This window comes from Cydia splendana, chromosome 25 (genome assembly GCF_910591565.1).
Source record: "Cydia splendana chromosome 25, ilCydSple1.2, whole genome shotgun sequence".
NCBI lineage: Eukaryota > Metazoa > Arthropoda > Insecta > Lepidoptera > Tortricidae > Cydia > Cydia splendana.
The window spans coordinates 9,077,830-9,098,696 of NC_085984.1; the positions used below are offsets into that span (position 1 = coordinate 9,077,830).

At 38.3% G+C, this 20,867-nt stretch overlaps 2 protein-coding genes across 2 annotated transcripts in view; one reads left to right on the plus strand and one right to left on the minus strand.

Moving 5' to 3' along the window:
* Window positions 1-7,483: 7,483 nt before the first annotated feature.
* On the minus strand, window positions 7,484-15,343 carry LOC134803009 (cytochrome P450 6B2-like). Its single transcript, XM_063775736.1, has 3 exons — window positions 14,004-15,343; window positions 12,586-12,839; window positions 7,484-7,658 (listed from the first exon to the last, which is right to left on the minus strand). Exons 1-3 carry the CDS (start codon window positions 15,104-15,106, stop codon window positions 7,489-7,491), a joined length of 1,527 nt encoding a protein of 508 aa, XP_063631806.1. The 5' UTR covers window positions 15,107-15,343; the 3' UTR covers window positions 7,484-7,488.
* A 649-nt stretch (window positions 15,344-15,992) lies between these two features.
* LOC134802613 (uncharacterized) overlaps window positions 15,993-20,867 on the plus strand; it is a 128,518-nt gene continuing 123,643 nt past the window's right edge. The window contains exon 1 of the mRNA XM_063775249.1: window positions 15,993-16,387. The gene's annotated coding sequence lies outside the window, so the exon portion shown is untranslated. The remainder of the gene's footprint in view (window positions 16,388-20,867) is intronic.

The following is a 20,867-nucleotide window of genomic DNA, read 5'->3' on the forward strand; positions in this document are numbered from 1 at the left end:
CAGATAAATATTTGGTGATGTGTTCTGATGTTCAGGATATGATATTAATATAATGAGGAGGCAAACTGTCACATGTTTCTGTCTGAGGGCTTACCGCGAACCAATTGTGGAAATGGGTCAAACAGATCACTGTGTTATGTCTTTCCTGTAGACATACACAATAGTTAAGGGCTATAAAGGTTAATTTTCTTATTTAACCCTTATCCACGTGAAAAGGTCCTCCTTTTATTTAGAGAACTATGATAAAATCATTGCTTACATGCCCACAAGCTGTTAACTATTGCCCACAGGAGAGAAAAATGTACTGTTCGCGATAACACACTAGTTTTCTCTCCTGTGGGCAATAGTTAACAGCTTGTGGGCATGTAAGTAATGATTTTATCATAGTTCTTTATTTAAAAGGAGGACCTTTTCACGTGGATAAGGGTTAAATAAGAAAATTAACCTTTATAGCCCTTAACTCTTGTGTGTGTCTACAGGAAAGACATAACACAGTGATCTGTTTGACCCAAATATAGGATCTCCCTTTTTTCCCAAGGACCCGATATGCATAAAACGGTGAGAAAAAGCTTTGAGTATCAAAAACTATGGCAAGTAAATACACAGGTAGCTTACTTTTAATGAAGTAGTACATAATTTAGGGCATAATAGCTTGGCTACACATGCTGTACTCCATACGCATCACGACTTTGTGTACCTATCTGTTGTGTCGTAGGGCGGGCGTATATGAAACGCCTTCTTGTACATCCAGGTGATCCAGGTATACACCAAAGTTTGTTTTCGATCGAACACTTGTAATATAAGAGGAAAAACTGCACGTGAGCCTTCGAAAATTTGAATAAACGGTAAAATACACAAGATAACCTGAAATATATTAAGTGATTATCTTTGTATCAAATCAGCCTTTTTACCACCAACTGTAGCATTTCTCCTTCGAAGCTTGGTTTGTAGTTCCCGTACAGTCATAAATGAATACATTTTTCTTGATAAATCGCAAGTATGTATTAGTAAAAAATTCGCAACCATACGCTTGTCACAATGACGGATCACAGAGACGACATCTGTTCCAACCTTTCAGTGTGCCTCCTCATTAGTTCTTTTATATGGTTCCTGTTTTTATTTATTGTATTTTGGTATGTTTTTGTAATATATATAATATATGAATAAAGAGATATGTTATTAGTTTTTAAAACAAAAAGTAGAAAGAAATGAGCAAGGCATTATAGTATGGCAAACGAATTTTTGGTGACAAATTTGAATATAGTTGGCTGGTTTATTATGTTGAACTAAAAATGAGACTGGTGAAGTCAACAAGGCGGATAAAATGATTGCCAATCTGGAGGGTGAAATAATAATTATTGCAGATGGCGATTATTGTTTAATATCCTAAGCTAAGGACATACATATCTGGTGTTACAGTGAGCCTTTTTTTATAAAACTCAAAAATTTTAAGCGATTCATAGTAAATACCGGGATCCCGGGATCCCGGTATTGATGAAGACAGTTTCGGTATTAATACCGGTATTGAAAGAAGTCCGGTATTTGGAAGCCCTACTAGTGTAAGACAAAGATGTATGATTCTCTCTGTCTTTGTTTGAAATGAGACAGTCCTTTGACAAACTATAGTTACAAACATTCATACTTGTAGACGACTGTAGCCGTACCACAGTTTGTTTTATAAGGTGTAGTGAAGAAGATTCAACACGAATAGTTGTCAATGTACTTACCTCTACCTATATTAATACGTTTTAGTCATGGTATAATAATATACTCCGCCTGGTACTCCATTCCCGTCTTTTCTAGGTCACCTAACTGACACAAGCCTACGTCATCATGCGACGGCGCTATATGATAATATACGATAGCGCTATATATAGCGGCCATGTTGTTGTGACGTAGGCCTGTGTCACTCTGGGAATAGAAGACCATGTTTTATTAGACTATGCGTTTTAGTAAAATATACACGACTATAGGTGTTCAAGAATGGTTTTATGATGACCCACGCTAGACCGTGCCGTGGCCGGCCCGAGGCGTCCGACATGACATTTTCTATGACGGCTGATCGGTGATCACGTGGTTCTTTCGATAGAAAACGAAGCTCCGGAAGCTCCGGCCCGGCAAGGCCCGGTCTAACGTGACTCTTCCTTTAGGTACTACTTTTACCTTTACATTTATTCGCCTGGAATTTGAATAAATCATACCTACAAATAAAACACACTCTTTTAAAAAATAATAGCCTTTTTGTAAGTTAAAACTTCCACTATCGCAGTACCTGCAAATGTATTTCTTCAAATGACGCCAACATCGAATATTTGGGATACAAAACAAAAAACAGAGTTTTTATGAGTCTACCCACGCCGGCGGTGACCTAGACCGGCCGACCTTAGGTCTCAAACGAGTTTGGTACCTAGGTTTAGTACCTGCGTTCTAAGCTTTGGGCGACAGAATTGTCTGTATTTAAAGTTGAATGTTTAGGGCCATCTCGGCGTTCGAGATAAATCTTAAGAGCCCGTCAACGTGCACTCAATGCGTCCAAAGTTAAAACGGCCGTTTTTGTTTTGAGTTCATAGATCGACGAATCCAGCAACATAATAAAAACTAGTTTGATGTATTCAAGGGTCAATTTTCAAATAGGCATTTTTTGCTGTCCCACGGCTAAAACTCGAAGTCCATAAGACTAAAAGACTGAGTATGTATATATTTTCATTCAATGTATTATAAGCTTTAAAAATCATGCACAAATGTACCTAAAATATTATTTGTTTCTGAATAAATCGCATTTGAAGTTCCAAAAACGGCGAAATTTGCCGTTTTTCGCGTGTCCCAGTGGCGGCATACCGCAATAAAAAAAATCATAACTTTGGATGTAGGCAAAGTATTATAAACAACTTTGTATTTTTATAAAGACCATTTTCTAGAGAATTGATTTAATCATATTAATAAATTAATACGTTATTTAATAAAACAAGGGAAGCCTTTTTATCGCTGTCCCGCGCGGCACCTGTTTTGTTATGACTTAAATATACCGCCTATTAATCTTCTTTGTCTATTGAATAACGGTTAGATTAAATTTACGACGCAATAGTGCGGTTAGTTGGGCATCGATTGACATCGAGTATGGACGCGGAAACAGTTTAATTTATTTAAAAACAGGTAAGAATCTCTTTCGATATATTTTGGTACGACTACAATGACATTTGTATGGACACTTAATACGTTGGTACATAGTTGAAATAAAAATGTTTATTTTATAATATTTAATAGTTGCAAATAAGGGGGAGGAAAACTCATTTATTGTAAAATAAGTGTTATAAAATGAATACAAAACTAAAATTAAGTACAACTAAAAACTAAAAATATTTATCAAAACTTTGCGCCCTTGGTAAGGTGCCCATCACGCAGGCAGCGTTCCCGCGCTGGATTGCTATGGCCAATCTTTGCGCGAGAAAGCTGCCCGCGCGAGGGTCACCTGTGGCCTGCCTTAGGCGTTTGCTGAGCTAGTATAGTGTTAAAATAAATAAGTGAATCGGTTGTATTTTGTGGGAAATATCGGTAAAAAATATTATTGGCGACAAGTCGCGACATTTGTATGGCGACATTTATGCGGCAATTTTGACCGTAAAAATGTCGATTGTGGCATACAAATGTCGACACAGTGTCATACAGATGTCGAGAAGGTGCCATACAAATGTCGTCAGGGTCTTATAAATGCAACAAAAATAATAAATAGTGGCATATACATGTTGATACTGCCATACAATGTCGAAAAAATGCCTTATACATGTCAAAAGCGCCTTACAAATGGCTAAATAGTGCCATACAAATGTCGATCTTTAAACGTCCATATCTAGCTAACTATAAAAAGTACAGAGGTGCCTCGTACAGTATATTTTTTGTTGTTAAGAGCCCTTTCTAAAACGATGATTATAAATCAGATTTTTCAAAAATAAAAAATTGCCATACAAATGTCGAAAAAACACCCTCCTCAAAAATTGACCCTCAAAAGGTACTTAAATACAAAATACAGTACGTAGAGGTCCCTTTTTTCAAATATCGTTCGTAAATTTAAATAATCACGTTTATTTAGCAGTGGCGCTAGTTTTCTCGTTGAGGGGCTCTTAGACGGTTAGACTCGATACAGACGGACTGCAACCTGACTGCAACTGCACGCCGACTGCACTCCAACTGCAACCTCGGTCTCAACCCTTTTTATTTGGGGTCCAACGGATGTTTTTTTACCTAAGTAAGTCTACCTATAGTCTGTCAAATAACTTCGTCAGTAGAAAAAGGCGCGAAATTCTAATTTCCTATAGGACGATAACCCATCACGCCCATTTTTTAAATTTGCCGCGTTTTTCTAATTACGGAAATGGCTTGACAGACTATAATTTTGTAAGTCTATGGTTTGTAAGACGTGTCTTAAGTAACCTTGCATTCCGACGTTAGAAAAAAAACAAAAACAAGATGGCGGGCGTAGTCGTAACAGCTGATTTTTAAACGGTCATATTTTTGGGTGATTGGGTGCACGATTTTTGTGATTCGAGCTGTTTTGTTGCAATACTTCATACTTGCAATAATTATATGTGGTTTTTAGGGTTCCGTACCCAAAGGGTAAAAACGGGACCCTATTAGGTACTAAGACTCCGCTGTCCGTCTGTCCGTCCGTCCGTCACCATGGTGTATCTCATGAACCGTGATAGCTAGACAGTTGGAATTTTCACAGTATGATGTATTTCTGTTGCCGCTATAACAACAGTAGGTATACAGTACTACTACCTAGTATACCAAATAGGTACTAAAAACAAAATAAAATAGCTCCCATACAACAAACGTGTTTTTTTTGCCTTTTTTTCATAATGGTACGGAACCCTTCGTGCGCGAGTCCGACTCGCACTTGGCCGGTTTTTTTATCATGACGTGTAAAGGGGCCCACTGATTAACAGTCCGCCGGACGGTATCGGCCTGTCAGTTAGAACAAAATGTTGACAGTTCCGAACAACTGACAGGCCGATACCGTCCGGCGGACTGTTAATCAGTGGGCCCCTTACACGGGAGACAGATTTTATATACCTACTCATGGACAAATTTAGAGGAACGCACAAAAAGTTTAATAAGGTACTAGATTACAGGACCTAAAGTAATTTAGAAATTAGAACTAAACCTTTTTTTGCGTTTACTATTCGCATAACTTGACCTGCACCCCTCCAAACGCAAAGGAGCCCATTACGCTCGCCGCGTTGCCACGTTGAACGGCGATGTAAGACTGTAGGTACAACCACAGAATAAGTAATAAGCCTCCTCCACACTCGTGCACGAATCGCGGCGCGGAGCCGCAAACACGAGTGTGGAGTCGATTTTCGCAGACAGCACACTCGCGTTCGCGGCTTCGCCCGCGATTCACGCGCATAGTCTGGAGGGGGCTATAGGGTATTTGACTACTAGTCAAATCAGTCTCTTTTTTCGAACTGTCAAAACGCTTTTGCTACTATGGAATTTATATGAAACACTAGCATGTGACGTCAGGATCATATTACCTACTCTTTATAGTTTTATACGTATTTTAAAATAGAAATTGTGTCTAAAAATAACTGCTGTCTACGTTTCTCTATTCATCTTCTGATGCTTTATTTCATGCATGGTGTAAAATAATTTATTTTAAATATAGTCAAATATATACCCCAACTTGGTAAGTACCGTACAGAAAGGACACTTCCTACAAAACCGAAGTTTGACAGCGATTCAGAGTCGAATCATGATATCCCTTTCTAACTCATGGCACTATCCTTTTCAGTTATTTAGGGTTGTCAAAATTCAAGTAATTATCTTATCTGTGGTCGTGCACGCAAAGGGACGCCAAGTTGTGTCAACCCTAATAATTGCCCGGAGCAATGCTGAGCCGAACGGAGCCGAGTTTGCACGAAGGGAGGAGTGTCTCCCCACTGATTTAGACATAGTTTTACTGTTTTAGATCCTGTAACGAAGCAGAATAAGCTTAGTCGTCAATGTATAGCCGACTAGACAGACAGACATCCGGGTGGAAGGCATTATTCATAAAGGTTAAATACGGCCAAATGTGCGTTAAAGTAGCGCTTCGAGGGTTCCGTACTAGAGCTGGACCAGCATTTGCAATTACAATATAAGTCTCTGAAAAAATTAATAACAAAATATTAGTCTGAGCATACAGAAATATAGTAAGAATAGAGTGCTCTCCATAGAGTCGTTTAAAATATAGTTCCGGTTAATCCGGTTATAATATTAAATTTTCTATGAGAAGATATCCTTTCGCGCCTACATTTTCTACTGACAAGATCTGCTTGACCCAGTATAGCTGAAAATTGTTGATTGTTGAGCATTAGACTTTTCGGTCGGTGCTACATTTATTGTCAAGTAGCAGTACTGATAATTCCGCTACTCGATGCTAGATGTCGACTACGAAAATAATAGTCTTTTTGGTACTAAAACCAACTAAAACTGAAGTATGGAGTGAGCACTCTATGTATTGTTCGACGACCGGTCTGGCCTAGTGGGTATATAGTGACCCTGCCTGTGAAGCCGATGGTCCTGATGGGTTCGAATCCCAGTAAGGGCATTTATTTGTGTGATAACACAGGTATTTGTTCCTGAGTCATGGTTGTTTTCTATGTATTTAAGTATTTATATATTATATATATCGTTGTCTGAGTACCCACATCACAAGCCTTCTTGAGCTTACTGTGGGACTTAGTCAATCTTAGAGGATATAACCAACGGAGACGCCATGTCTAAAATTTTCGGTACAAAATAGTCTGCCGTTTTTTGCGGGGGAGGGGCACATCAAATGTATAGGTACGTCATGTCAGATAAACGTCAGTCCATACATATGGTTGACATGTGGTTGACCATTGGCCGCCTATTTTCGACAGAGGGGAACGCCTGTTAATGGCGGCTCCATTGTTAATTACTCCGAGTAGTCAATCTGTGTAAGAATGTCCTATAATATTTATTTATTATTTATTTATTTATTGTTTTCTCTATGGTCAGAGTATGAAAATTACTTAGCTTCATCTAAATTGGTTCAGCGGTTTAAGGATGACTCACGTTAGACCGGGCCGTGTCGGATCACGTGATGTTTTCATATAGAAAACGATGCGCCGGAAGCTCCGGCCCGGACACGGCACAGTCTAGTCTGTATTTTTAAGTATTTTAATAAAGGTAAACCAACAATTTGTATGTTTTCGGGTAGTTATAACATTTATTGGTAAACCAACCAATTACAAAACCGCCTGGATCGGTTACTAAACGACCTGACATTAACCTACATTATTTGATCGTGTAATGTTTTCACCTACCCTCAACTGGCTTAAGGAGCCATTTGAGGGTAGATTTTGTTTACTTTTATTTAAATACCTAAAGATACAGTGTATAGCGTGAGTCGTCCTTTATTGAAGAGGAAGGAAATAGCATAGAGAAATGTGGAAATAGACAAGATGGACAGTAGATTAAGTATATTTATGTTCTTAAAGTAAGAGCCAGAGGTATGCCCCCCTTGACACTCTGCACGATGTGTGAAGTCGGGTCGGTGAGTGGCTTCACCCGGGTGTTCTTAGAGGGCGCCACTGTGAACCGGTGGAGTAGCGCCGCGAGGCCTGCTAGGGACTGCATGAGGCCTAAACGCTCACCTGTGGATAAAAAGAAACAGTTAGAAAATATTGTTATCATTTGAACCAGTTTTCTACCTGTTTTGTTTTTTTATTTGTTTGTCGTTTAAAAAGTGATGATCAAACATCATATTTTTGTAACAAACGCAGGGCAAAGTTTTACATGGATGTATAATGTGTAGAGTTTATAGCAGTAATAATATAAACTTTATTCAGCATTTATCAAAATTATTATTTTTAGCATTTCCATTAATTAATTTAGATACCTACGCTGCACCGGAATCATTATAATATTAACGATGTCTACTGATAATAATCTAAAGATCATGATGATAATATTGATACCTACCGAACAAAATGAGTCATATTTTTTGGGTTCCGTACCTCAGAAGGAAAAAACGGAACCCTTATAGGATCACTCGTGCGTCTGTCTGTCTGTCCGACCATCCCCGCCCCCTTTGTCTCCGAAACTACTGGGATAAAATAAGTGTGACTCCACAGTCAAACAAAATGTAGTTTTGTGGAGCATTGTCCTTAACAAAATGTTGTAACTTTTTGTATAATAAAAAACTAAAATAATAATAATAAAATTGTTGATACTTAAATGCTGAATAAAGATTATAGTACTGCTATGAACTCTACACTTGTAGATTGTTACAAAATAGTACGTCGGTTCCTCACTCTGCGGCCCTGACCACCGGCAGCTTGGGCCCTGCCCCGCTGCTGGCGGCACCCTAGGTTAGGTTTTTTATAATGTGTATATATGTATTTTTTATTGTTTTGTAAGTGCTTTTTATATATTACTTTTATATTCATGTTATAAACAACCTAACTTAATAAAAATAATTAATAAAGATAAAAATAAAAATTTTGAAAAAAATACACAATATAGTTCTTTACCTATAGATGACAGGAAAACCTATTAGAAATGTGCAGTCAAGCGTGAGTCGGACTTAATTACTTAGTTTATGATCCGACCCCTACGGGTTTTTTAAAGACATTTCATTCAAGTTCCACATAAAAAAATACATTGTTAAAAATTGAGTAAGTAATGTACGGAACCCTTGGAACGCGAGTCCGAGTCGCACTTGACCGGTTTTTTTTATTTGTTTGTCGTTTAAAAAGTGATAATCAAACATCATATTGTTGTAACAATCTACAAGTGTAGAGTTCATAGCAGTAATATAAGCTTTATTCAGCATTTATCAAAATTATTATTTTTAGCATTTCCATTTCCATTAATTAATTTAGGTAGATCCTACGCTTAGGGTTACCAGATGACAGGAATTTTCCTGGCATGTCAGGAATTTTGGCCTTTTGTCAGGAATGGGGACGGTACACGAAAATGTCAGGAAATTTTGAATTGATAGACTTTTTTATAAAGTACCTTTTTATTTACTGAAATTAATAGAAATAATAAATAAATAAAACTCAAATTAATAAAACGCGGCTATCGGCTCAATCGGGTGGCCATCGCTAACGGCTAGACGGGGGGGCCCCCGTCGTCAAAAATATGAATGTCAGGAAAAATATTCGGAAATCCGGAATTTTGTCAGGAAATTCTAAATTTGTATCTGGTAACCCATAGTCTAATAAAACATGGTCTTCCATTCCCAGAGTGACACGGGCCTACGTCACAACAACATGGCCGCTATATATAGCGCTATCGCATATTATCATATAGCGCTGTCGCATGATGACGTAGGCCCGTGTCAGTTAGGTGACCTAGAAAAGACGGGAATGGAGTACCAGGCGGAGTATATTATTATACCATGTGGTAACCCTACCTAAGCTGCACCGAAATCACTACAATATTTACGATGTCAGCTGATAATAAGCCAGAGATTATGATGATAATATTGATACCTCCGAACAAAATTAGTCATTAAACATTATCAAACTGCACAACGGGACTTAATCGCGTATTTAAGTTTTAAGATTTACCTCCGACGTTTCGAGGACGGCGTTGTCCCCGTGGTCTCGGAGAAATACGCGACCAAATTTGGAAATCTAAATGATTATGAAATTATCTGTGTCGGACCGTTTTGCTTTTTTGGCTAATTGATATCAGTTTTGAATACTACGCCTGTCATTGCGGCATAGTCAATTAGGCCATTTTGGCCATTTTTGAAGGGCTCTAGCGCCTTAAAAAATAAAAATATCAAAAAAAGCAAAACGGTCCGACACAGATATTGACAATATTAATCTGTGTTGAAAAAATCATTGCTCTAGCTTCAAAAACCACGGAGGAAAACGGGGAGTACGTTTGTATGGAGGAATTACCACTCCTGTTGGCTCTTAAGTCCCGTTGTGCAGTTTGATAAAATTAGTCATATTTTCTTCTGTCTATATAGTGTCTACCTATGACCTAATTGCCGTGTCCTAATTCCGTAGACCAGTAAGACTCGACCCTACTACTAGGGCTAAGAGATGGTCGGATTTTTTATCATCTGTCATAATGCCTGTCACGTTCTAATAAATACGTAAGTGCGAAAGTGACGCATGACATGACAGGTGACAAAAATGCGACCATGATACGGCCGCTGAGTTAGGTACACTCAACTGTAAAAATATGGGTGTAGACAACTTACTCAAAAATATGTCCCATGGTTCTTAATTCACTGACATATATATAATAGTATGGGAGCCCACGATGCTAAATCGAGTTTTCCTCGAGCGTCGTACAGACCTATTGGAATCGAAATATAAAAAAAAAAGTTTAATAAAGTTTTTTTTTCCAGCGAGCCGGAAAGCTTCTACAATTTTTTTTTAATAATCATAATCATAATCATCATTTATTAATAATATAAAATTACATGTCAAATAGGTACTACAATATGTAGGAAGGTATTACATAATATTATTCTTATTCTATGACATAGGTTTACTTATAAATAGCTCTTTGTGGTCATAGAACGTCTGCTCGAGGAGCCAGTGTTTAAGTTTAGTTTTGAACATTGACGCACTTTTGCAGTAACAATTTCACGCGGAAGGCAATTGTACACTTTTTGACCCATTACATGACTTAGCTTTTTGGTTTTCGCGAGTCTGTGCGACGCGAGTGGCAGCATTCCAGCGCGCGCGCTGCGCATTGCGTACCTACGCGGGGCTTCGATGATTGGATTGGAGTCTACTTCATCACGTGTATTTATTGCCATTTGCATTATTAGAAGCGAGGGAAGCGTGAGTATTCCCAACGACTTGAACAGAGGCCTCGCGGAGTGACATTGAGGGACGCGAACTATCGCGCGAACGGCGCGCTTTTGGAGCCGGAAGACTCTCTCCCAATCGGCGGCACCGGCCCACAGTTCAACTCCGTACTGCAGGAGAGCGTGGACTGACGCGAAATAGCACGCTCGGACCATTTTAAATGGAAGTACTCGAGCCAGCCGCTTTAACGCAAAGCATGCCGTTGCGAGTTTCTTGCACATTTGGTCTATATGGCCACTCCAGGTGAGGCAGCTGTCTAGCTCAAAGCCAAGAAATTTGGAGTTCATTACTTGGCTGATTACAGTGTCATTCGCAATTACTGACAGCTGCCTAACCTGCCGCCCAGACAGATCAAAGCCGATGTAATGCGTTTTGCTCGTGTTTAGGATAAGTCAGTTAATGTCAAACCAATTAGAGAGTGATACGGCGATCGAGTTAAGTTTGAGTTCGAGCTCGTCGTATGTAGGGGCGGACACAACAACAGCCACGTCGTCGGCATACATGAAGGTCTCTCCGCCGGTGACCGCCTCTGGCAGGTCGTTCAGAAGTATAGAGAACAGAATATTTGACACCGACGAGCCCTGTGCGACGCCCATACTTGTGGTCGCGGCGTCAGATCGAACTGTACCGCCATCAGAGACCACAACCTGTGTTCTGTTCCGTAGAAGGTCAGATAACAATGTCAGGGCTGATCCTTCGAAGCCGTAGTGACGAAGTTTGGTAGTCAGCACTTTGTGATCCGCAACGTCGAATGCCTTAGATAAGTCGCAGCATAAGACTGCGACTTGGTTCCTGCACTCGCGGGCCTCTGTAACTTGCCGAATCACGGTCCGAGCCAAATAATTTCGGGAGGTTGGTGGAGGGTTCAAAAATCGTTTAAGCAGTTTGTGGGTTTGGTCGTTTTTGTCCACGTTAATGCTATATTTTTTCTATAACTTAATAGAACACTAATTTGTAGGCATTTTCTTAATCTGACGAACACAAGTTTGACGCCTAATTTTTACATTGTAACCGTCAGATTAAGGAAATGCGTGCAAATAATTATCAGATTTAGTAATAGCACAATTATAGCGTTAATTTGGACTAATATGACCAAATCCACAATCTGCTTAACAATTTGTTGAACCCCCCACCAACCCCTCACCAACCAAGGGCTCAACATAGATGGCTAAAAGGGGTAAAGGTAGACTACACGGGGTACCAAGATATCACTCATATCTTAATCTGACGCGCTCGAGTAAACACAAAAATCCCCTCTTGGGCTCCCCTACCATAAGAGTTATGGGACATATTTTTGAGATGATTTGTACACCCATATTTTTACAGTTGACTGTACCTACTTACCTAGTTGTGCAAGGAAGAGTGGGAGGGGACAGGGCTAGAGGAAGATCGCCAATGAGATGGTACGACCAAATCAAAGCCAGTGTGTCGGCCACAGTAAGCGAATGCTCACGGAAAGCAGCTCCACGGGAGGAATGGCGACGTGTCGTTAAACGAGTCGCTCAAAAGTCTACATAATGGCCACAACCACTCTGTCAAGAGTGTAACGAAGAAGAAGAAGAAGGTTTACTTAAGATATAAGAGGAAAACGGGCAGACGATTCGCCTCTGATGGTAAGCGATTACTTACCGTAGCTGCCGCCGCCTGCTGCCGGCCTTTGAGATGGGAATACGATCTTCTCTTGAAAGTCGAACTTATATGCCCTCCCTACTAATAAATAGATATAAAAATAACTTACCAATACAGGCCCTAGGGCCATCCCCGAACGGCAAATACGTATTCTTCTTAATGTCCTTAAGATTCTCCGGATCAAATCTTTCCGGAATAAAGCTCTCAGGGTCTTTAAAATATTTAGGGTCTGTATGAATACCCTGCAGGGGTATTATGATGCCAGTCCCCTTGTCGATGGTGACGTCTGTGCCAGGGAATTGGTAACTTTCTGTGCTTTTTCTTATTAAGAAACCGAGTGATGGAAAGAGGCGCATACCTTCCCTGTAAGAAGATTGAAGTTAGTTTAGTTAGTACACTTCAAGTTGGTTTTTAGGGTTCCGTACCCAAAGAGTAAAAATGAGATCCTAATATTACTATAAGACTCCACTGTCCGTCTGTCTGACACCAGGCTGTATCTCATGATACATACATCGGGGTTTTCGGTGCGGGAATGTTTTACACTAGCCAAATAACAGACAGGTAAAAACTGTAAAAAACGATACTAATTTAACATTTCTAAGCACATTTGGACCTTACTACCTACGTTTAATTCATAGTTTGGTAATTATTTTACAATAAACAAAGTTATAAATACACGAAATTATTCCCGCACTGAAAACCCATGTAGGTACTTAATGCTCATGAACCGTGATCTAGACAGTTGAAATTTTCACAGATGATGTATTTCTGTTGCCGCTCCAATAACAAATACTGGCATTTACGGTTAATGAGATACAGCCTGGTGACAGACAGACAGGCGGACGGACGACAGACGGACAGATGGACAGACGGACAACGGAGTCTTAGTAATCGGCTCCCGTTTTTACCCTTTGGGTACGGAATCCTAAAAATCACAAAAAGACAAATGAAGAGTTAAGATAAGAGGGGTCGGAGGGGACGGCCGCCTCTGCATACAAACATAGTCCTCATTTTCCTCTCTGGATATTGACGTTATGGAAAATATTTTTACATAATTTGATGTATTTTTAACACAGCTTTGCAAATTGGCCTGATATGCCCCTACATTTAACTTTTTTTTAGTCTCAAAAATTAGGACCGAAACAAGTTATGTACGTACAAAATTTTTAAATGCTCCTAACTATTATAATTAATAATTCGAAAAAATTAAACATGTATTGCTGTGGTTGGTATACAGCAAGTTGACTCAAAATATTTTCTAAAATGTTAATATCCAGACAGGAAAATGAGGACTACAGCCAGGCAAAAAAGAGTAGAAATTAAAAAGTGGCAACACTGTAGTGTTGTCCCTTTCAAATCAATTTCTATAACAGAACGGGACGACACTACAGTGTTGCCACTTTTTAATTTCTACTCTTTTTGCTTTTTTTATTTCTTCTTTTTTTTGGCTGTACGTTTGTATCAAAGGTTTGTATGAAAGGGCGATATTGCGCGATTCCTCCCTTTCGTCTTAATTCAATTACTAACTTGAAACACATGTGTAAATACTGCATCTCTTTCACCGCATAGTAGCAAAGTTTTCCGCCATATTTAGCAAGCACCTCATCGATCTCCTGCTGGCACTTCGCCTGCTGGTCAGGGTGCAGGGCGAGCTGGTGCAGCGTGTAGCTGGTCGCCGACGAGGACGTCTCGAACCCCGCCGCGAAGAACACGAATACCTGCGCAGCCATCAGCAGCTCATCCATCTCCAACTCTACTATATGTGGTGTTCCATCTGGATTCCTCTTCTCTATAGACTCCCCCACAATCTTACCCTTCTGCTTCAATTCTAGGAGCAAATCAATGAAATCATTCCTCCCTGAAGGTTCATAGTTTCTCTGTTCCATAATACTTTTTACTAAAGCTACCGTATTCCTTTCGATTTCGGGCGCTAAAAAGTTGAGATTCTTAAACAGCCCCGGAGCAAACTCTTTAAGAAAAGCGATTATGCCTTCTCGGATTGAGAATGTGAATATACGTTTGCCTAGCTTTCTAAATGTTGAGGTTTCATCGGAGATTGAATCCGTGTCTAAACCGAACCCGCAGGCGCCGATGAAGTCGGTGGTGTAGCGCGCCATGAGGTCTCGTACGTCTACTTCTGAACCTAGCTTGGTGGCAGCGGTTCGCTGCAGCCGCTCAGTCCTCTCCACGATCAGAGGGAACATCGCCTTCAGCTTGCCGGACGTAAATGCTGTCGTCATCCTCTGCCGCAGCAGCTTCCACAGATCCCCATCAGCGAAGAACAAGTTCTTAAGCATCGGTTCAACCTTCTCGTGCGGATTAATCGCTCTTAGATAAAACTTATTAAAGTCCGTAATGAGAACATGCTTGATTAGGTCCGGGTCGCGAATCACTACAGATTTTTTCCTACTATAATAATATCCGACAAGTTTTTCTTCCGGGTATCTTCTGTACAAATCTGTGACGTATTGGGTAATGCTCTGTTTCTGCAGGAATATACGAGATGTGCTGCCCACAATTGGATACGGTTGTTCGTATTTGACGCCTTTCTTTTTCCAATAGTCGTGGCCTTGCGTACCGTATAAGTATAAGGACCAAATGAGTACAACAATAACTATGAAAATGAACATTTTTAAGTTTTAAATATAGGTTAATGCAAGAAACTTGTTGTTTGCTAGTTAATTACAATCTGTATGAGAACTAAATGACAATCAATATTTATAGCACGTTATCTGTTGATATTGTGGATGAGTGTTATACTTACAAGTCCCGCTTATTTTAAATCAAAGGTCAAATTCTAAACAATTGCACAAATGATAGCAAAATGATGATAAAAATTTATTAATTGGCAGACAACAAAGACTTTTTTCGGATGTAGCTATATGTAATTAATACACCTACATAATTGGGACGGGACAAGACAACTGGCCAGACATTATCAGTAGGTATACTTACACTATACATTGATAAGTAATATCGCTATTTCTTCGTTCCGTTCCAATTATCACAATATTTTATTTCATTCCAATCATTAAATTGTTAATAGCAGGCTTAAGTGACAAATTTTTTGGGGGTTTACTGATATCAAAGAGAATAGAATTTCAAATTCTCTTTGCTGATATACAAATTATTACATTTTTGTTTGAAGAAACGTCAATTTTGACACTTGTTTGACACTGACATATCCAATCCATATCGTTTCAATATCTAGTATTTGACGTATCTCATTGTTCGAATACGGCTGTAAGTAAATACTTAAACCCTTATTTCATAATAATATAAATTTAATATCGTAAGGGTTTAATGTATTGTATGCTACTTTTAAAAATATAAATGTTAGCGCCATCGATCGTTATGACGATGTACTTAATGTATTTTTATGCACTTACAGATTACCCTGCCATCTATGATCGAGTAGCCAAACGACTAGGCAAGCACAACAGCTATCTCAGTAGTGTATAGCGGATGCACAGAGGGCGCCACTGATTTTTGCAATGGGGTGCGCATGTCAAAAATAATCTGTCATTCAATTCATTTTATTTTGTGTTAGCTGAAACGCGACGTGATTTGGTTTGTGAAAAATACTCGGATAAGGTGGCTGCGGGCATGTCCCTCCAAAAAACCAACCGGAAACCTGGAGAACAGTCAAGGATTATTCGTCAGTGATAATTTGCAAAAAGTTTGCCGTTTTTCAGCGCAAAAAACACATAAGATTTAGATTTTTCGACGAATTTTCATCTCATTTTCATCTATTGTGTGTTTGTGTTTTTTATTTACAATAAGACGATGTGGACAAGATTATACAATAAAGTGTTCAGTGGTTAGATCTATTTTCGACTGCATATAGTGCTAAATATATCGTGGTGTTCTTGTTTTGATGAATTACTCCCGACAGAAGGCGTCCAAATTTTGTAAGTATTTTTTTTTACTATAACTTCGCACGAGGGAAAATCGACTATTCCTATCCTTATTTGATTAATAGTAACATTTTACAGGAATACAACAGTAAATAAATGTAGGTAGGTATATAAGAATTTCTATGACCAATAAAAAAACTAAAAAAAGATTCAGGACCCAATTTTTTTTAATATAGGTATTTGGTTTGGATTTGCAAATTGGCCAGCTTTATTCGTACTTATTTTCTAATAAGATTCTTATTTGAAACAACTTTTACAATGAACACTTATATACTATATATGATGATTTGATGATATTCACAATGTTGATGAAAACAATCACATCCTCTAGAAAATATTTAACTATGGAACATGTTTTATGAGAGGCAATATGTCAACTTTAGAGAAAGGGCAGTAGCCCTAACATGGCCCCCCTTGGCCCTTGGCCTTGGCACTGTGCCATATGTTGACAAAACTATCTACAACTCATTTAACCACATGTTTGAGCAGATTATTGCTTTAGGGATATAAAGAGACATTTAAACTCATTTTTTTAGCATGTTTGCTTCAAATTCCAACAAATTGGCCTGATACAGTGATATGCAGAAGCAAAGCTTGTAATAGATTGGTAAATTAGGCTGTTGAAAGGCTTAAAAAATATATAATTTAACACCTCTTGCAACAACTAGTTTTATTAGCTTAACTTTACATGAAGAGGGCTGAAGAGTTCTCATATGACAGTGAAAGTAAACTGATATATAGGTCATAGGTGGTTTCCTAGGATAGTGGTGCTGTCATATAGCGACCGTCTCCATACATAATACTACTACATCCATATTTAGCCATATGTGACGTTCCACGGAAAAAGGTACCTTATGAGGGTTTCTAGTTTCGGAGATATGAAATGTTTTGTAAAGAGGTGAAAAAATGCTCAATTTTTTTTTATTGTGTGATCTGAAACCTTAATGCGTAACGTTTGTTTACCTGTTTTTATTTTTGTTATAAGTTAGTTATAAGCCTAGTAATGTCGTCTCAGAGTTTAGTAGAAAAGGTACCTTATGGAAAAAAGATTGAAAATTCCCAAAAAAACTAGTCAATACGGGAAAAGAAGTTTGGTAGAGAACTGTATTAGCATTCTGCAAAACTAATTTGATAATTTCAGTTCTGGTCGGGGGGCCTCGCAAATATTATAACCGTACATCGACCGACATCACAAATCCAAGTAGCCTGCTATTATACCAAAGTTACTCTCGTCAAGTGTTTCTTAACTAGAATAATCTTCATTTGGTTTGGTCGCATGCAGTAAATCAGCCATTGGTTTGCTGAAAAATGCCAATACCCGACGCATTACCTTATGGAATATCTGTGGTCATTGAACCTCAATGCCGCTTATCTTCAATAGCAACCGAAATATATTATTGATAAGAAATAGACGATTTATACCATCTTAACCCCAAAATATTATTAGTTTATCCTAACTGTTCCATATCATTATCATGCCTCATCATGTAACTTAATCACAAGGTACCTTTTCATTACATACAAATTATTGGTCTTTTTTAAGATTATTATGACGAAGAACTAATTAAATTTGGGGCAGTTTAATGTAAATTAATATTTTCTATTCATAAAAGATAAACTGTAATATGATTGATATTTTGTAGTGATGTATTATTAGATTTATTTCCATAAGGTACCTTTTCGTAAATGTATGGAGCAAATACTGTTATTGTTATGTAAGTTTAAAGTGGCATAAGGGGTTAAATATAGTATTTAGTTGGGGTTTTAGGATTTATTTCATTTGAATGACAGAATTTCTTTCATATGTGCTCAGAAAAATTGATTGTGTGTCACATTAAAAGTAAAAATATTCAATTTTGTGATTTTATATGAAAAAGTCAGAAAATACATTTTCACCTCTAAATCGGTATTGTTTTTTGCTTAAACTGTCTGTCAGTGTCGTTTTCTAATAGATAAAATTTAAATCTTGAGAGCTCATTGCAATCAATCGTGAAAATGAAATAAAACTTTATTTTCAAGAGATTGTCTAGTATACACATAAATCAGTCGATATCAAAAGTTTCTATTTGCATTACAGAACAAGTCGCAATAATTTTTTAATCTCACATATATAAGGTATTATTATTTGTAGTCAACTATGTAACTTACTTCAGGAACATAGTTTTTTAGGCGGCTAAACTTAAAACTTCTCTATCGTAAAGTTGCTAATTTCACAACATTATTTTCAAAAAATCATATCTCTGTAACTACGCAACCTAGAAGGTTGATCTTTTGTGTTATCGATAGCTTATTTATTGTAGATTACTGGGGTATGCATAACTCCATACCCGCCATAAGGTACCTTTGACCGTGGGACGTCACATATTATTTTGTATGGAGACGGCCGCTATATGATGGCACCGCTATCCTAGGAAAACAGAGCTTTAGAGTTGTGCCTTGGTTGTGCCATTCTCAAATGAAATATTTTATAATGAGAACATTTCCCATACAGAATGGAGAATGAAAATGAAAAGCGTTTATTGGTTATTTAATGCTGAATTTGAACCGGTATTATTAATTTATAAAGTAGTGGTTTCACATTCAAATAAAAATAAGGAAATATTTGATGGGTGTAGTGACTATTTCTCATTGTTACTCCATCCTGGTGTCTAAGGCACATTTTTAGTTTGTTTGATGAAAATGTTCTATATATCACATTCCACTTATAAACATGATTTATGGCACTATATCCACGGTGACAGTCCCGTATATACGGGACTGTCACCGTATTTAAGTATCACGTCCCGTATTTTTACTGGTCCCGTTTTTGTCCCGTATTTTGTTGACCTTGCCTAGATTCCGTTCTCTTTTAGTGTGTCTTTGCCGAATGTATTATATCGCGGTGCCGCATACATAATACATTCCGCTAGTAGGTGTAAGCTAGTCTCCTCCTTACCACAGTGTGGACAGGAGGCATCTCTGCTAATCTCCATTATCTTAAGGTGTCTATTGAGAGTGTTATGACCTGTAATGATACCTGTCAGAAGTCTCAGACTGCTCTTACCTAGTTTCAGAAGATACCTAGTTCTCCTGTGATCTATGCCTTTGATCATCATCTTCATCATCACCTTGCCTATAATATTTATTAATTTATTAATAGCGCTCTAGAACAGGGCTCCCCAAACCCCAGCTCCAATCAGCAGCAACCAGATACACCCCTCCCCCCCGGTGGCCCGCGCGAAAGTTTCTGAGGCGCAATATGGCCCTCAGGTAAAAAGTTTGGAGACCCCTGCTCCAGAATACCACTGTCCCGTATCAGTTCCGACTAATTATGGCAACCCTAACTATATCTCTTTTTTAGCATTGAAATGGACTTAACAGAAATTAGCATACGAAATTTTATTATTTAAGCCTGTTATTATAATTAAACATATTATTTAGTACTAGATATTTATTAGAAAACTAAAACTTCAGCGTAGGAAGTAACTCAATTTAGCATTGTTTTCAATCTGACTCCACAAGACAGGCGTAGCCTAGTGTGGCAGTCATAGGTTAAGAATATCTTGTAAACTTTTTGGCAAATAAAACTATTTTATTATTTTATTTTTTTTATTTATTGTTTTATGGAGTACAGATAGTAATTATTTGAATTAGCATGATGAGTACCTATTCATAATTTTCTTCAAAATACCATAACACCATTAATTATAGGTATATAGGTTAATTCGCTAGTAACTGGCCACCTTAAACTAAAAAAAACCGGGCAAGTGCGAGTCGGACTCGCGCACGAAGGGTTCCGTACCATAATGCAAAAAAAAAAAAAAAAAAGCAAAAAAAAAACGGTCACCCATCCAAATACTGACCACTCCCGACGTTGCTTATAGTCCGGTGGCCGGCTGCATGAAACAAACCTCATCAAAAAATAGAATATACCTACCCTGTAGAGGTACCTGACATTTAGTAGCTTCCAACGCACTTGGTCGGCCTAGGCTTAACCTGGCAGATTTTGTACAAATGGCAAAAACGTTGGACAAAAATTCATCAAAAAAAACCTCATCGAAAAATAGAATGAAACTTGTATGGTAGGATACCTGACCTTGAGGACAGTAAAAAAAAATTGGTCGGCCTCACCTTAGCCTGGCAGTTTTTGCAGTCCGACCAGATTTATTGGGTCACGTGAGAGCTACAATTTACCTCATCGAAAAATAGAATGAAACAAACGGATTATAATAGCTAAAATAAGCCTGTTGACGTATGTCTTGGTCGGCCTCACCTTAACCTGGCAGTTTTTGCAGTCCGACCAAATTTATAAAAAAATCATCAAATTTTTTTATCGAAAAATCGTATGAAACTGGTATGGTACGATGGCTGCCTTTGAGGACAGTAAAAAAAAAGTGGTCGGCCAAATCCTGTGTTGGCAGGTTCCTGTGTCCGACCAATTTTGTGGTACCACGTGAGAGCTACAATTTTACCTCATCGAAAAATAGAATGAAAC